Source organism: Schistosoma mansoni, chromosome 4 (genome assembly GCF_000237925.1).
Source record: "Schistosoma mansoni strain Puerto Rico chromosome 4, complete genome".
In the NCBI taxonomy this organism is placed as follows: domain Eukaryota; kingdom Metazoa; phylum Platyhelminthes; class Trematoda; order Strigeidida; family Schistosomatidae; genus Schistosoma; species Schistosoma mansoni.
The window spans coordinates 17,676,136-17,694,127 of NC_031498.1; the positions used below are offsets into that span (position 1 = coordinate 17,676,136).

Here is a 17,992-nt window from a genome sequence, read left to right on the forward strand (position 1 = left end):
CTATAAACCAATATGCTCTACTTTAAAGTGACCCATCCACTCCTCTGGAATGACAGTTGATTTCCGTATCAACTGGAGTTATTATTTCAATCATGATATAAATGCAAGATGATCAACCGCTTTACTTGTTGCCTTAAATAAGATAAATCCAACATGAGCTGATCCTTTCTACCTGATCGTTTGCTTATTTACCAGTCTAGTTGTTAGTGCTACACGTACATTTCAAATTTTGTTGTCTGTTTAATCAACGCTTTCTTACATTTCAGATTCACAATTCTGATCATACCTTCTCCGAAACTAAATTTGGCCATGGAAAATTAGCTTAATGTCGCGCATTTTGTCTACTGATAGCCCCTCACTTCAAGTGCTATAATACGCTCTTGACTTGCAACTAGTTAAAAGCAATGGATGAACAGCAAGTTTCTGTTTTGGAGGTAATTAGAAAGCTTGGCATAGTACCTGTCTACGGATGGGAAGCTCGCTTTGATCATAAATGCAAGATAAAATGCCGTCCTTTTACCGTGCCACGGGCTTCGCAAATGAGGGATATTCTGGGAATGTCTCTTCGGTTAGTTACTAAACATACCACTTTTTCAAAATTGCGTGCTGTTTTTAGTAAACGTTTTGTAGGTAGAAAATGTAGGGTAAAAATGTTTTCTCAGTAAACTGTTAAGACAGGTCTTAGTACTACTAAATTTTTACCTTATACCCCAAGCAAAGTTATAAGTTCCTATTTCCATAAATCTTAACAGTAGTGGCTCTGTTGATAGATTATCGTTTTTAATAATAACCAGTGTGATTCTGGTGAATCTGGTTTAGCAATTAAAGTAATCCAACTCCAAATGATAGGTAGGAGGTTTGAACTAGACTCCAATTTTAGTTTAGGATGGCTAGTAGTACCAGTACACGAAAATTGTACTTGGTAGATGAGTTAGAGACCCATGTTATAAGTAGATGAAGTAGCTTTAAACGTTTGCCATGGCTTCTGAGTCAAAAAAGTGTAAAATTATCCTTTAGCAATTGTGACCGTCGGAAATCAGTTTTAGATCAAATTGCTGATGTGGTTCAATACACGATAACCCAAGATGACTTTGGGGACCGTAGGTCAGTCATTTAATGTGAAATCAATGAGTGAGGAACTTCGATCCCTTTATTAATGTATGGTCTTTGTTTACAATTGGAAAATAGAATATCGAGGTATCTAGGCGCCTTACTAGTTAACCATATTGTTCTTTCTATAGAATTCGGTTCACATCAAAAACTAAACTACAGAACTCTAGTTACACTTAAGTAACCATTCCACTCACAATTAAGCTTATTATCACCAAATTCATTCTTACACAGTTGTTGAAAGCGGCTCATTTATAAATTTATTGTGTATGCAGCAAATTTAGCTATGAAAACAAGATTCTAGACTAATGTCTGAAGGGATGGTACGAAATGTAACAAGTCGGAATGTCGTTTTTATAAAAATCAAATTTTGCAGTAAACTTTCAGTTAGGCCTAGTGTTTTCGTACAGGGATCGTCATAAGTATCTACGTAGTTACCAAATTAATAGCGGATAAAGTTGAAGTCACTCTTTAAGCTGATCAACTGTTTGTTCTGAAATCTCGATAAGCATTTATCCCCAAACCACGTATTTCATTGTTAATACCAGCTTCGTCACATTTGTAAATCTGAAGCGACTTGGAACTTTAATTAGTCTTATTGCTTTCGGCTCATGGGCTGTGATGGTCGTTTTTAAAACCTTTGCATGACTTGTATGTATCATTTTATCCATTTTCTACGGTGAAACTTCAGTTTTTACCACAAATTTTATTGTAAACTTGATAATATTTCATTCAAGCATGCTTTGTCTTCATTATTAGCAAGATAATCTGGGGGAAATCTAAGGCCATTGTGATCTGTTGTTTAAGATCTACAATATTCTAAGGACATCGCATTGCTACATTAACCATAAATTTACTTGCTGCATACATGTGCAACCGACATTTATTGATTTGTTTTAAGTAAGCGTAATACATCTATTAACGGGAAAACGAATTATGACTTATCAGTGCCCCCAAATGCCCTGGTATGGCCGAGAGTGTGGCGAGTCTGCTCTCCCTCTTGAAATACTCTCACATGGCCATGCGTAATATAACCTCTGCCAGGGAAGTACTACTCACTGCCTTCTCGTGGCGGGGGTGTTGTTTACGAAATTGAGAGGACGAAAAGCGAATGCCTGGTGCTTTAACCGGGTTGGTGGACACGAAAAGTCCACATAGGGGAGTTGGAAAACCCTGATTCCAAACCAATGGTGCACATGGGCTCCAGTATCCTGAAGGAACAAATGGCGTATAAACCAATTGTTGGTCACCGGCTACCATGGGACTGCATCTCCTCACGATGCTCCACTGTCTTGTGGATCAGATTTTTAGGTCAAAGGCTCCGGATGTGGCCCCCTAAGAAAACCACCTGCTTCAGTTTGGGCACCTGAGCAGTATCACAGCCCTCACACAAATCTCATTTGATTTGTCGGACGCATATGTATCTGATACCCGTTTGTACCAATATTTATGTGTTTAAATAAAATAATAATAAATAAGTATCCAAAAAATATGTGATTTTTAATTTAAGTCTTATTCATTTTTCAGATACGCTTTCCAGTTTTACATAAAGAAGCGTTTTATTCAGCACCGGTTGCCCTTTATTGATGCTGTTTCTCACGTGCCATGGAGACCTATATATGGCGTACCGATTGGAGGCATTGGTAGTGGTTCTATCGGGCGTGGATATCGTGGGGAGTTTTGTCGTTCAAGCCTGATACCAGGTATGTACAGTTACGACGTACAACCTGTTGATCAAGTAAGTTAAGACAGAGGATTTTCACTTTCTTCTCACTGAACGTTACTGTCTGGGTAACAGTTTATTGTACTTTTTCAAACCATGTATTTACCATTTGCTAAACAATAACTCACTCTTCCTATCTTTTACTAGTCTTCTACTATGTTTCTGTTACCTGTTAGTCGGAGTTTTAGCATTAGGAATTTTCATTAACAAAATCACTACAGACCATTTGATGATATGTCATAAAATGTTATCATACGTAGTTTCACTGTCTTGTACTTCGAACGTAATGATGTGGGAGTTATAGGTAGATTTTAATAACATGTTTGTAACTAGGATAAAATTTAAACGAAATGCATAAGAATTTCTTAATTTTGTTTCTAGTTGTTTAATGGTATGTATTAGAAACAAGTGCAATCTACCGTTATTCTATACTAATATATATATATATATATATATATATATATATATATATATATATATAATTTCGGAATCATGGAATCTTGTTAAAAAATGGAATAATAACCAGTGTACGTAGAAACCGTTTACCTTGTTACCGAAGGATCTTCGGTTGTTAGGGCAGTTATTTATTTCTGTATTTAGTGACGTAGTTGAGAGAAATATGTTTCTGTTATCGTTCCTTCTAAGAATTAATGCATGTCCAGAATTGTTTTGTTATATTAATAATTCTCATGGTTCTCATGTATTTTTGATGATGAGTAAATGTAAATTATCTTTTTGCTTCACATCGCTGCAATCCTCAACAGCACACAAAAATAGAAGCAATACTAAAATAAATAGTAGAATATTTGGGTGTGTAAATGTTATGGGGGATGTTTCTTGTGATATGATTAAACGAAATTTTCTACTGTCAAAATTAAGGAACAGGATTCTAAACGATAGATGAACGCAGTGATGTAATGTAGTTGAGTGATGGCTTCTCACGAGTTCGTATTATTGACTTAGGTCTCGATGATCGGTAATTTTTAATAGTTCTCTAGATAGTCCAAACTAGTGGTGAAAATAACTTTCAAATTATTATTTTAACTAATTTCACTTGGGATAAATTTGTTACTGTTTTTGTTGTGACGTAACTCTCATGTTTTATTGGGTTTTTCTACATCTTTCACTTTCGTGCATAGAGTTCAATTTTCATGAGTATTTGTATCTGCGTTCTTTTTATTTTATTCATGTACAGTTCATCGTAACAGTCAGAAAAAATGGTGTTACTGTTTATCACCAAGTTCTGTCACCGTTAACGAAACCTCCATCAAATGCCAAGAAATTAAAAAAGTGGAAATGGGGTTTTGATCCAGAAAAAGGTCATTACCTTGGTTTATATCCTAGATCATGGACAGTTTATGAAATACCTGAACTTCAACTTGTATTAGTTTACCAACAGGTACGAAAAATTAAATGAAACGTCACATTTTAATGTTATTGTCTTCGGTTGATAGATAAAATACCTAAATAAATTTATTACTGGTCTAATAAATATTTCATTTTATTGGTATATAGTTTAGATATTCTTGTAATTGTAATAAGTAGTGATTTTGAGAGAAGTTTTAATTTGGCTATCTTCCAATACTAAAAAGTTCGCTTATAATTAGTTAAAAATTAACATTTTTGCTATTTCTAAAAATACCAAAAGAAAAAACTAAATATAAGTGATATTGGCTTCACGAATAAATGACTTTTAGAATATGTACAAACGTTCTTTCATGTTGACATGTTGGATTGGTTGGACATTAACATTTGGATGCTAGCTCAGTGGTCTAGAGCTTAAGCGTCCACACGTGAGCTCGAAGGCCATGGGTTCGAGTCGCGCGTGTGGGGTCTTTTATACCCACTGCTGAGGAATTTCTTTACAAGGTCGAGACAGACGTCCACTGCTTCTAGGTTTTCAATCGTAGTTTTAAATTGATCGGTTCATGGTCTCAATTAAAATGCTTTTATTTGTTTTGTTATGATTAACGCGAAATACTATTATTTGGTAACAATGCAGAAATTCACTTGAATCAAAAAGTCTCATTTCCAAAGGAAATGAAGTCATGTAATAATGACAAGAGTATTAAAGAATGTAATTTTAATTATGGAGTAACATAGGTTGAATTTATTACCTTCAGTATTACACCCTAATCAAAATATAAGTTGTAAAAGAAAACATCGAAGTAAGTGAAGCAAATGGAAATAAAAAACGCCCATATGGTAATCATTTCAGCTACCGTAAATTCACCATCATGAAGGCAGTAAATGTACATAAATTTATCGTACCTTAGCCAACATCTTGTAACTAGATAGTCAAATTAGTAATGGAGTTGCTGCATTCCCCCTGAATTCTGATGTAAATAAGGTGAAAACTTCGCAGATAATATCTTTTTTGATTAACGCATGACAAAACTGTTCATGGACTGACTGTGTGTCTGAATAACAGGTTCTTCCACTTTATTTTCTGAAGGAAACCCAAACGTTTTAGTTATTTCTATTCAGAACCCGTTACATACCTAATTGATACTCCATAATACACAATGATTTCTAACTTGTTGCACTTATTTGTATTGAATATCCTACCATACGTTATTTTTTCGACAACATTGTAAATATAAGTTCTTTTTCACAAATTTTGTTTATCTAGATATCCCCCGTTATACCGCATGACTATCAGACAACATGTCTTCCGGTTGCTGTATTTTATTGGAAAGTCATAAGCTGGAATAAAGAAAATTTGAAAGTTACTATCACATTTTCATGGCATGGCCCGAATCATCGTAAACGAACTAAATCAAGTGATTTTTCCAAATCTGAGGACGGGAATAATAGTAGTGAAAACACTACAAATACTCATGTTTCTACTGCGGAAAATGCTTTCCCAACTTGCTCTCAACGATCCACTGCTTTTTCTACTGGAGGTAACGTACTTGGATGTCTTTTAGAAAGAACTATTGGGGATGAATTACCTTGTTGTTTTGGTATCGCAGCTAAATCAACGGACAAAGTAAGTTGCCCATCAGTGTTTTCTCAACTCGTGAAGTTTTAATTCTGTATATTAGTACTTATTTTTGTAGTATCATGCATCGAATCGTCCATTCAGTTTTCTTCGGGATTTCGACTATTTTCTAACCAATCTACTCTTTATTCGATCTTTCGACAAATAATTTTAATTAACAACCCTGTTTGAAATACTCATTACATCAGTCTGGAGACAAGGAAAGTACCTTATTGAGTTTTCAATTATCGAGAGATTTTAATCTGGCATCAATATTTCGAACATATATTTATCAGTCTATGTGTTCATCTCTTAGATATCAAGCATGATCTTTCTCACCTAAAAACAATAAACTCCTTTCTCGTTTTGGTTGATTGCTTGCTGATTACGAAAATAAAGGACTCAGTGTTGTATATTCGTTGTTTATGATGATAATCCTTTCCACTAGAATATTACTACAGACTTTTTAAAATTGAATTGTCAGGGGAAAAAGTTAAAAACATTCACTGATCTGTCGTGGTTGGGGTGGCTAGGTAACCTAAGAATAATTGTACTTGATGTTCAATCATAAATATATGTTGGATAATAGTTTCACCTATTGGGCTTAATATTTCGGTGCATTTTCCTTGTAGTTTGATCTTTTCACTGCTGTTTTTATTTAAAAAGTTCATTAGTGGGATCTATGTGCATAGCCATAGAAATAAATCTTATCACTGAATAACCTTAAATTTTATTTGTACTGTCTCATTGAAGTCGTGTTATTTCATCAGTTTCTTCAGTAGGAATAATAGAATACCGAGTAGAATTTGTTAAAGCCTCTTTCGAAATAATTTACGTCCTTTTTTGGAGTGAATTTTGACATTGATTCCTTGCATATATTTTGAATTGTTTAAAAGATGGTGTGTTTAACATTCTGAAACCGTCAAACATTTTCCAATTATAATTTGACTAAGGAAAGAAATAAAACTATTGGTTCGGGATGCTTTTAATTAGTGATTACAATTATTTTGCGGTAGTTATTTTTCAATTTTTGATATGTTGCTTAACCATTTTACCTTCCATCTAACTGATGGTTTTACACTTTCTACGAATTCTGTTCTTCGATCGTTTGATATTTTTTAATTCTAAATCTGATAAATCAAGTTATAATCACCTAAATTATGTCGCGCATCTATTTCTTTTATGAAGTGCATGAATTTAATACAATCGTACGACTTTTCTTGTGACCGATTGTACTTTTTAATTAAAACCACTCAGTACGATTTTCTTTGTGGTTTTTGACAAGGGGTGGTCTGATTTATTCACTAAATTGAAATTCAACTGGAGAAAACACAAGTGTGTTTTGTTTCTAAGTGCTCTGAGGACAGAACGAGACAAGATGGATTAACCTATCCATAAGTTTGATTAATTACTTGCATGTTACACTGTATATTGAAACCTAATTTTGTTTGACAATAATAGAACACTACTTTGTTTTTTTTGAAATAGCTTAGTGAAACTACCACTGGAATAGACGGATTAAACAAGTAAATATATTGTTCATCATCAAGTAATCTGACTAGTTTAGCATTTTTTTAGCGAGTTAGTCTCCTACGGGATGAGGTCGCTAACCCCATGCCCAACCCTCCTCCTTTATCCGAGCTTGGGACCGGAAGTAACCCCAGAGGGGCTCCAGGCGGAGTTAATCTGACTAGGTTGAGTGATCTCAGTGCAAGGATATTAATACGTTGTTGATAACCATAAAAAATCTTTTATTCAAGTAGTTTCTCAAATGTTATCTCCCATAATCACCTGGTACTTAAATTAATCTCAAGAACAATAAATTCGAAAAGGTTAATCAGGTTTTGAACTTTTTAGATTGTTGTAACCACTTCACTTTGTTTGCCGCTAAGTTTATTGAGTCCTCTGATGTTTGGTGTCCAACGAACTATTGATACGAATGGGAAGTGCACGTTTTCTTATTATCAACTGGTGAAAGAAAAGGCTTAAATTTCTTCGAAGGATTCCTCACGTTTAGTCAGCTCACTCGGTGAGTAGTCTGATAAGCTTAAATAGTGACCGAAAATCTGTCGCATTTACATTCATTTTTTTTATAAATCTATAGTTTAGTGTTATTGCATACTTCTATTGTCCTGTTTCATTCGTTCTTTTCAAGGTATATTTCTTACGTCCAACTTTGCTATTAATTACATTAATTCCTAGTGTATGACTCAAAGTATTTTTGTATATGACATGATTATGCTTTTAATATTGTCACGTTGGTAATCAGCTAAATAGTAAAAATTGTTGAATGTGTTGCTTATTTAGATCCAATCTGTAAAAGATTGTTCTTCCGTAACTTTATTGTTTGTTTTCATTTATCATAAGGTCGAAGTAAGTCGGTGTCCAGGCTTCTGCTTTCACGATAAAGCATTGCACAATACCTTGCATGATTCCAGACATAATCCCGAAGTTAATGGGAATGGTCACTCAGACGTGATAACTTATCTTTCCTACACTGAAGCGCCATCTGCTTCACAATTCTGGAATAATCTTCAATATGATCAAATACCTCCTGATTTCCATACAAGTATGAAAATTTACTGTGAATTATTTTTAATTTTAGTGATATGTCTATCAAATACATTTGGTTAAAAAAGTCACGCCTTTTTTTGCTAAAATTCATGTTTTTTTGCGTGTGAACTGACGTCAGTTGATATAAAGAGGAATAGGGATAAATATGTTAGATTTATCGGTTAATGTCTTTAGAATCTAACGGTAAAATAAAATTGATTCTTAGTATGGACTTAATTTATTACTGCTAATTCAACTGTAACACTTAATACAAAGTACACTGACGCATATGAAATATATTTTTTAGTTCCCCTTATGAAGAAATATGTTTGATATTTATTATACTTCAATAATAATAACACTCTCTGCAGTATCAAGTAATATATCTTATAACTCTTGGAATTGAAGAAACCTTTGTCTTGGATACTGCTGCTAACTATACAATTTATCGTAACTGGATGGTATTTATACAGTTGTCAGTTATTATGAGTGAATGTTTACAAACTCATCTACTTCTTGAAGTGTAGCCGAAAAACAGTTTTGTACAACCTACATTAGCATGATCTGTAAGTTGCTGTAGCTTTAGAAAGGAGTTTAAATTCAAGTAGGTTTCTTTCTGTTAGTTTTCTTGTTAACTGTTTGACGTTTGGTACAAACAAGGACATCTCCACAAAGTCTTTCTAAATCAAACTAATGGGGTTTTTATGCTTGGAAGGCGTTTAAATTGTGCTTTTTGATACTGAGTCGTTAAAAATAAAGTGAATATCAAATGTCTTCATTCTTTTCTTGATTACTTTATTGCTTTCTTTTACACTCATAGTTCCTCTGCTCAACGAGTAACCCAGTTTTTTTATGCCCTTTCGTGATATCTTTACTCACATTTTATTGGTTTTTCAAATACCATCATGAAAATCTAATCTCGGTGGTTTTTAAAATTAATTTTTGCGCTGATTAGTAGTTTCTATACGCAAGTGTCGTTCACTTTATGCTAGTGTTCAATATCTTTCTCTTTTTAGTTGGTTATACCGTGCCACTTGATTCTAAAGCCAAGAAATCACCCAAACTAGCTATAGCTGTAAGTGCCACAACTAACGTACCCCGATGCAACATCACTGATAATCTTAATCCTAGTCAAAGCGAACTTGAATTTGCCATCACCTGGCATTCTCCAATAGTAAAATTTCGAACAGGTGACGTTGTTTATACTCGGTACGTGACTTTATTTTGTTTTTCAGTTCATTTGGTGATGGTTTATAAAAAATTATGTTTTTCATGTACACTATTGATAGTATTTAGGATTTGCTACTGTTTCTGAAGCCTAAAGCCCATTCGTTATTTCATTTATTGCAAAATTTAAATACTTTCCAACATATTTTATTCAATCTCATTTTCATGCAGTAGTTATTCAGTATTTGTTTACTTGCAGCAACAATATATTATAGCGATACCATAATGAAGGACAAGTTTTATTGACATATATCAGTCACCTATCAGCCATTCCTTTGTTATTTCCGTGGTTACACCAGTCAGTCAGTCAGTCAGTTACAACGTAGAACTTCGTACGTACGTACGTACATCAGTTCGAGTTGCCATACCACATTAGCACAGAGATGAAGTTGTCGATTCAAATCCCATATTGGTAGAAGTAGTAAGAGTATAAGTATTATGTGAAAGATAAGGGTTTGAAGATGTTATTGAAGGAGTATAATACAGTGAAATAAATTTGGAAAGAGAAAAAGGAAAAGGACACAAATAATTCAGATTAGAATTTGAGAGAACTCAAAGAGTGGAAACACCTTCGCCATTGCAAACGATTTTGAGCCATGTCATTCAAGGTCTCTAACCATCGGTTGCTATCATCTCGCGAGTCCCAACCAGGTAGTCTACACCTACCAACATGGCTCAGTCCACTTGTCAGTGACTTCATGGATTTATGCCATGTTTTGGTCTGGCCGCCCCTAGCTTTCTTCCAACCTGTTCCTACACTATAAAGCATTGCACGTCGGGGCAGTCGGTGGTTGGGCATACGTAACACATGTCCCAGCCATCTCAACTGATGAAGTTTCAGTACTTCATCAATCGATTTGCCATCCTTACCTAGTACCCGCTTCCTAACAACTGCATTACTTACCTGGCGGTCCCAGGATATACGAGCAATGCTTCGAAGACACCTATGATCGAATACTAGTAGCCTACGAATATCCTCTACTCTTATCGGCCATGTTTCACTGCCATAAAGTAGGACGGAACGGACTGCTGCACAGTAAACCCGTCCTTTTGTTGCTAGACGGATATCTCGCCTACGCCATAAATGGCGCAAGTTGGCGAAAGCTAGACGAGCCTTCTGTATCCGTGCTGAGATTTCATCACACACCAGACCACAAGGGCTGATGAGACTCCCAAGATAAGTGAAGCTGTCAACACGCTCAACTACTTCACTCCCTATCATTAGTTCAGGTGTCGATGCAACCCAATCCTGAAGTAACATTTTGCACTTCGAGGGAGAGAATCGCATCCCGAACATGCCTGCATTGTTGCTTATGGTGGTCAGAAGACTCTGCATTTTGTCAGCGTCTTCACCAAATAAAACTATGTCGTCGGCGTATTCTAAGTCAATAAGTGAGCCTCCTGGTAAAAGTTCAACTCCTGGAGATTGAGATGATGAAAGTGTTATCTCCAAAAGCATGTCGACCGCAAAGTTAAACAAGAATGGGGAGAGTGGACATCCCTGACGAACACCACTTGAGGTAACCAATTCTGATAACAGTTCGCCATAGGCTCTAACTCGACCAGTTGTGTTCGAGTAGAGAGCCTTTATGAGGTTAACGTACTTCTTTGGTACTCCTTTCACTGACAAACACTGCCATAGAACCTCACGATCAACGGAGTCAAATGCCGCCTTAAGGTCATGAAATACTACGATTGTGGGACGTCTGAATGTATGTCTATGTTCTAGGACCTGACGTAGAGTGAATATCTGATCTATGCAACCACGTCCAGGTCGGAAACCAGCCTGGTTTTCTCTAGTCTGCTCTTCACGAGCTTTGGTTAGGTGTCCAAGTATTATTGAAGCTAATATTTTAGACACTATATTAGTCAAACTGATTCCTCTGTGATTGTCACAGGAGGACTTTTGTCCTTTCTTATAGACTGACACAATCAGTGATTGGGACCAGTCAGATGGAATTACGTCCAGTTCCCAGATTCTACCTAAGACCTCAGTCAATCTCGCTGCTAGTACTGGACCACCATCCTTAAAAATCTCAGGGGTAAACCTGTCAGGGCCTGCGGCTCTCCCTCGCTTTAGATTTCCTATAGCTTTTTCAACCTCGTAGAGAGTTGGAGGACTTACATCAACTTGCCATTCAGGACGACTGGGGATCGTGGGTAACTAAAGTGTGGCTGAAGGCCAGTTGAACTGATCCCTAAAGTGTTCTGCCCATCGATCCAATCTCCTGGATTGAGAATGAATGATATGCCCATCTTTGTCTGAGATAGTTTCGCTAATAGCTGGGTTCCTAATGCCGGTTTCTTTAATAAGTCTGAATAGCTGTCTGCTGTTACTTATTGCCGCTGCCTTTTCCATCTCTCTTGCTTTCGCTACCCACCACTGTTCACGATCATTGCGTAGGCTTCTTATTAGCCTTCGCTTAAGCTGACTCCGCTCTTCGTTATGTTCAGAGCCAGCTGGGATGAGTTTTCGAGCATCTATCAGTGCGGTAGATGCTGTTGAGATCCATTGTTCCTCCCTGACCTTATGGCTTACCTTACTAGCGGATATCACTGCTGTTTCCACAGCTTTTCGGATGTCATTCCACGCTGCCTCGGGGTGGGCACAACTTACATGTCTGTCTAACTGTTTTTCCAGTTGATAGCGATGTGATCTAATTGGGTCCAACGTTGGGACGAATTTGGGGGTCGCCATGTCAAAAGATGTTTTTCCTTATGCTTAAAGTTAGTATTTGCAAGAAATAGGCGGTTATCTGAGCACAGCTGCAACAGACGGTCGCCATTATCTGTTCTTTGAGCCACGACACCATAAGATCCACCCAGGTGTACACCAGGTTACACCAGGGTATCATATGATCATGTTGGAAAACACGTTTATTCATAATTTAAGCAGTAAAAGTTCTTATTTAATTGTTTTTCATCTGTTGTAAAGTTTATGTCGAGATCGTCCCTTGAGGAACTGAGTTCAGTTAAGAATCTCAGTTATACTTAAATTAAGTCCATTGATATAGTCAATATAATAGAATCTTTTAAATTTCTTTGTCCGTGATAGTCCAAAATCCCTAATAAGACTCACCTTCTACTTGTCTTTTAAAATGTTGCTTCATTTTATGCTTACCTAAGTTGCATAGTAGCATTTTTTCTAAATTTATTAAACTCTGTATTGTAAAAGACCAATATTTTTTTTATTACACACAATGATACTTAACGCTTCGAGTGTTGTTGCCTCCCATATCGTCAAATTGTTCAAGGCTTGTACTAGTCGTAGGGTTAGTACTCATTCTCTACTTTAGTTTCGGAAACACCAATATCTAATTGTTGTAGTTTTTATAATGTTGGGGACGTTTTGTTTAATTAAATAAAGTGTGGTGTGGTCTACTTATATCTATATAAGTAGTATATGGTGTTGGTCAGACATAGAATGTATTTTGGCAGAAGACCGATGAGCAAAGAACTGAAATGAAGCGCAATCGTTTGCAAAATGCATGAGCAATGAAATTAGGGAAGAAACAGAGAAGATTGAAACAATTGGTTGTTAATTTGCAAATTGACTGTTCATTGTTAGGTTATCAGAATTTACTGAGATAGTCTGTAATGTTTGCTTAAATACATTCGATTGTCCCCAACCGTTGTTTTATTCACTACAAAAGCACTACTCACAAGTTTATATTCCCATAGAATTTAAATGACCAGTTTGCCTGAATTGATTAAAGTTTCGACTAAACAACCCACTGTTCATAGGTGATGCAGCATACAAATATCAGTATTAAATTACTTTCTTTTTCAAAATGTGTTCATAAATTCAGAGACCTTTTCACTGTAATGTCGATTTTTATGTTGGTGATTTAATTGATGTTGTCCATTTTTTCTACTTTTTTAAAAATTTCAGTCGATATGTTCGTTGGTTTCCTGTTGACAGAATATCTGGAGCTAAATTGTTACTAGCCCATGCAATAGATAATTGGAGGCAATGGGTCCAGAAAATTGAGGATTGGCAAAATCCTATCCTCAGTAATCAGTAAGTTTTTGTATTCTCCTACGTTAGATATCGGATCTTGGTGTAGAACATCTGAAGTAAAGTGTTTCTGTTGTTTCCGCGCTTATCTCATCCACAAATGTATTTTTATTGAAGTAAATTGAAATCAATTATCTAGACTTTGTTAAGGTCACTGGTATATTGCTTGACTTTTTATTTCTCTTAAAGTTTCTAAACTTGGGGAACAAACATAATTTTTTCATGGATTGCTCACAGATGCATTGAAGCATTATTTGCGTGTGCTAAAACCATTGAATGATCAGTGTTGAGGTAAAACTGGAGGTATTAGGTTAAAATGCCAAATCAGTTAATGAAATGAGCTTGATTTCCTTCGTTTGGTAGTTCTTGTTTGGTTCTAAATCACTACTTACTTTTAATTGTATGTTTTGTTTCGAACTACTTATTAATTGTTGTTACGTGTTATTAACTCTCTACTATGATGTCATGTTAATTATTACCACGAATTAGTGGTTTGATGTTATACATACTTCGGCGATATACGTATTGATGTAATATGGGTCATAACCAGCGCGTCACAGTTCTTATAAACAATTATTAATTCTAAATTATATAATTTTCTGCTCTCCTCTATCGACTAAGAACAGCTCCCATGATAGATGTAGAATGTAAGGAATAATGCGTGGAAAACTGTATTCAGTTAAGCAATATATATTTAAGTACTCTCGTAATTTAAATATTACCATATTGTGATTCATAAACATTTTTTCTTATGTCATAAGTTTCATCACAACTGAAACCATTGGGTATTGCGTTCTATATCTTTGATTTGATAACATTTTGTTCTGCTTAATAAAATCGTTTCTTTACCACATACAGATCGCTCCCAAGTTGGTATAAGTCTGCTTTATTCAATGAATTATATTATCTTAGTGATGGTGGTACTGTATGGCTAGATCCAATCCAAGTTGATTGCTTTAAATCAGATCTGCTGAATTGTATACCACTAGACCTTGTACGAAGCTACAAAAATGGTGTGGATCTGGATCCATATAAGTTAACTGGTCGCAAAATTAAAACTCCAACTACAGTAACTGAAGATATGAAAGTCGACTCTTGGGATCATCGTGCTAGATTATCACGTGAAATAGGTTTATTTGGATATCTTGAAGGTAGGTAATAAGTGAATTGTTTACATGAAGCTATTTTTTGTATTTGTTCTCAGAATATTTACTTTTTGATCGAGTAGGAGGCAAAACCTTCTGAGGTTTATATTAGGCATCGCCCTGTGCATTTAAGATTACTTGTCTAATCGTCTACTCGCTCACCAATTAAAAACATACTCTTCACCTAAGTTGATTTGTTAAGAATGAGTTGCTAACATACGTTACGTAAATTTCTTAGGAATAATTCGCATTCGCTTTTAAGAGTGGTGGGATTTATGTTGATTCATGTGTCTCTAATTGAATGTTGAAATTTACTTTGCGCTGACAATTCACACATTTCACATTGATTTTCTGTGATGCGGCTTAAATTACTTTTTTGAAACCAACTGGATTTTGGGTGTTGATTTACACTTTGATCAAATAATTTGTTTCACATTTTAACCTGCTACTATGCTAAAAAAGCTTTTCACTAAGCGATTTCTTATCTGAACTTTGCATGCATTCAAAATAGTTACGTATACTAGACTTTCAGTCATCATTGTGAACTTCTTCAATAGTTCAACATTCTTATTAGGAATTTATTTGTTCATCAATGAGAAAATGTCATTTTAAAACGATGCTATATAATTTCATACGAAAGATGAAAATAAACGACTAAAAAAACTTAATTTTTCTGGTTAGCGTTTTTTAGCGAGTTGGTTTTCTACGGGATGGGGTCGCTAACCCCATGCTCAACCCTCCTCCTTTACCCGGGCTTGGGACTGGCAGTAGCCCCCGGAGGAGCTACAGGCGGAGATCGACCTAATTTTCCTATGCAGCATTCTATAACATATTTTAATGAAATATCACCTCTAAAGTTGAATTCCCATATATTTCATGAATATTATTTTTACAATAGCACGTTAGTGGCATTCTCAATCGATTTGTAATATAATTTTCCGGCTGTTTCAAGTTTTATGGTAGTCTAATTATTTTTTAGATTGTTCATTTCATTTTATATTTTAGGTCATGAATATCGAATGTACAATACATACGATGTACATCATTATGCATCATGGGCTTTAATAAAATTATGGCCTAAAATACAACTGGCTTTAAATTATGATTGTGCCGATTTGACTATAGCTGAAGATTCAACTTCAGTCTATTACATTGGTAATGGGAAAGCGTTATTCAGAAGTTCCGAATGTGCAGTTGTTCACGATTTTGGTGATCCGGAAGATGAACCTTGGCGATGTACCAACGCCTACATAATGTTTCCTACTGATACATGGAAAGATTTGAATTCGAAATTCATTTTACAAGTTTGGCGTGATTGGCGTATTACACAAGACCATCAATATTTATTATATATGCTTCCGATTGTTTTGGTAAGCTTTTCTTGTGCATATTCACTGTGTATTCACCAGCAGCGATCGAGTAAAAATACAGCATTTAGTAATGGGTTTATTTTAAGTCATGGAGTATCTTGCATAATAATCTCAGTTTCTATTCAATGTATTAGTAATGATAAAAAAGTGACATTTGACATCACCTATCATCATATTTTTCTACTTATTCTGTCAACGCAGTTTATGGATTTAATAATAAGGACATTTCTTTGTTTCTTCATAAGCTTCTTCACCAGATACATGACTTTGAACCACAATCAAAGGGTAAGGGCCAGTAATACTGCTCAGTTGCCCAAGCTGAAGTGAACGGGCGTAGTTTTCGAACCTAGGACTGAGTGATTGGTGATTGAATGCATTATTGAACGAACCACCACTGCACTAACGGTAGAATTACCTTCAAAAAATGGCAAAAAATTAAAACCATATGGTACAGTCATCGTGTGAATCAACTTTCCTTCCCAAATAAATTTACTTATGAATGAATTAACATTTTTGTCCTTTCATCGTCCAAAGATATCCGATACTGAAAAGTAGCAACCCCCATGGTCTTCTAATATTGTAATTACATACTAAACGTACTCCTTGCAAGAAACCATAATTTGTAGTTAGATTACACTAAAAAGAGGTCACATATTACTATAAAATACGAAACTAGTTTAAAACAGAGGTCTTATTTTCCCAACGAATGATATTTGTTATATCTAGAACTTAGATTTTTAGTATACCGCGTATAACTTGAGCATTGGAACACTAAAACCTCCCGAAGTCTCAAATGAGAAAACAGAAGATAAGTGGAAGGAATGTTGTTCCACACACTGTCAATTATGATGCAAAACTGTCAGGTATTTATAGTTTTTAGTAAAAATGAAATAATCATTATAGTTATCCGATCCCCACACAGGGGGTTATTAGCATTTGTCTAGTAGGGAAGCTGCACGTAGTGATCCTGGAATATTCTTCTGAAAGCTGATTGGATGGAATATCTTTGTCTCTTTCTGAGCATTTTAGAGCTTCCTCGAGTGAACTCGAGGACCGTCCTCACAATTTCAAACTATATCAATTTATAATGATCATCCGTCTTTCAGTTTCGATTCGTTTCTCATTCTCTTGCTTCCCAACAAAACATCATATTCACAATCTTCTTATGTCTATTATAAGAAGGTGCTTTGAATCATACTTAGGAACCGTCATAATACATTAGGACAAGTAAGTTATGTATGGGGGCAGTTAAACGCCATTAGGTCTGACTAGATTTTAGAACCTATCTGGTGTTTTGATTTTCACTAAAAATCTGTTGGTCTTTTGACTAATGAGATAAATTACTTAATCTTAGGTGAAGCTGTATTATTATATTTCTTAGTAATGAGATTACTTGAACTATTTCAGTCAGTTATCACCAACATAGGGCCTGGCATAGATGTGCTGTGACTCATGCTTCCATGCCCCATTAACACAACGAGATAAATGTATGATGAAAAACAAAAAGGATTGAAGTAATGTTGTGCCAACGATAGTGAGAATGACTGAACACTGGCAATTCGGTTCGAAAAGACAAAATGCAAAAGTATGTATTCAGAATTACTGGAATTTAGGATCGCGAGGAGGATAATTCGTAAGCGAACTTGCATCGTTATGATCGATTCTGTATCATGTTACTCAAACAGCATAGCGTGAATCATTTACCAGGTATAGATCCGTGTACTGATTTCTGAGCCACACTCTTGATGTAAGATCTAGTGATGCTGCCCGTTTGCTAATACCGAAGTAGATGAGGCGAGGTTTGAACCTGTGACTTGTTGACTAAAAGTCAAACGTTTTAATTACTGAGCCACTTTTTCACAC

At 35.4% G+C, this 17,992-nt stretch overlaps 1 protein-coding gene across 2 annotated transcripts in view; it reads left to right on the top strand.

The window, feature by feature from the left end:
* Window positions 1-404: 404 nt before the first annotated feature.
* The window catches only part of Smp_155750.1 (bile acid beta-glucosidase-related), a gene marked incomplete at its 5' end in the record, with an annotated part of 29,267 nt that continues 11,679 nt past the window's right edge, over window positions 405-17,992 (top strand). For both annotated transcript variants that reach the window (XM_018797022.1, XM_018797023.1), the window contains 10 exons: window positions 405-626; window positions 2,651-2,848; window positions 4,029-4,232; window positions 5,466-5,739; window positions 6,278-6,349; window positions 9,386-9,578; window positions 13,489-13,617; window positions 14,473-14,591; window positions 14,685-14,765; window positions 15,765-16,129. In XM_018797022.1, the coding sequence (XP_018652106.1) occupies window positions 405-626; window positions 2,651-2,848; window positions 4,029-4,232; window positions 5,466-5,739; window positions 6,278-6,349; window positions 9,386-9,578; window positions 13,489-13,617; window positions 14,473-14,591; window positions 14,685-14,765; window positions 15,765-16,129 (1,857 nt within the window). The remainder of the gene's footprint in view (window positions 627-2,650; window positions 2,849-4,028; window positions 4,233-5,465; window positions 5,740-6,277; window positions 6,350-9,385; window positions 9,579-13,488; window positions 13,618-14,472; window positions 14,592-14,684; window positions 14,766-15,764; window positions 16,130-17,992) is intronic.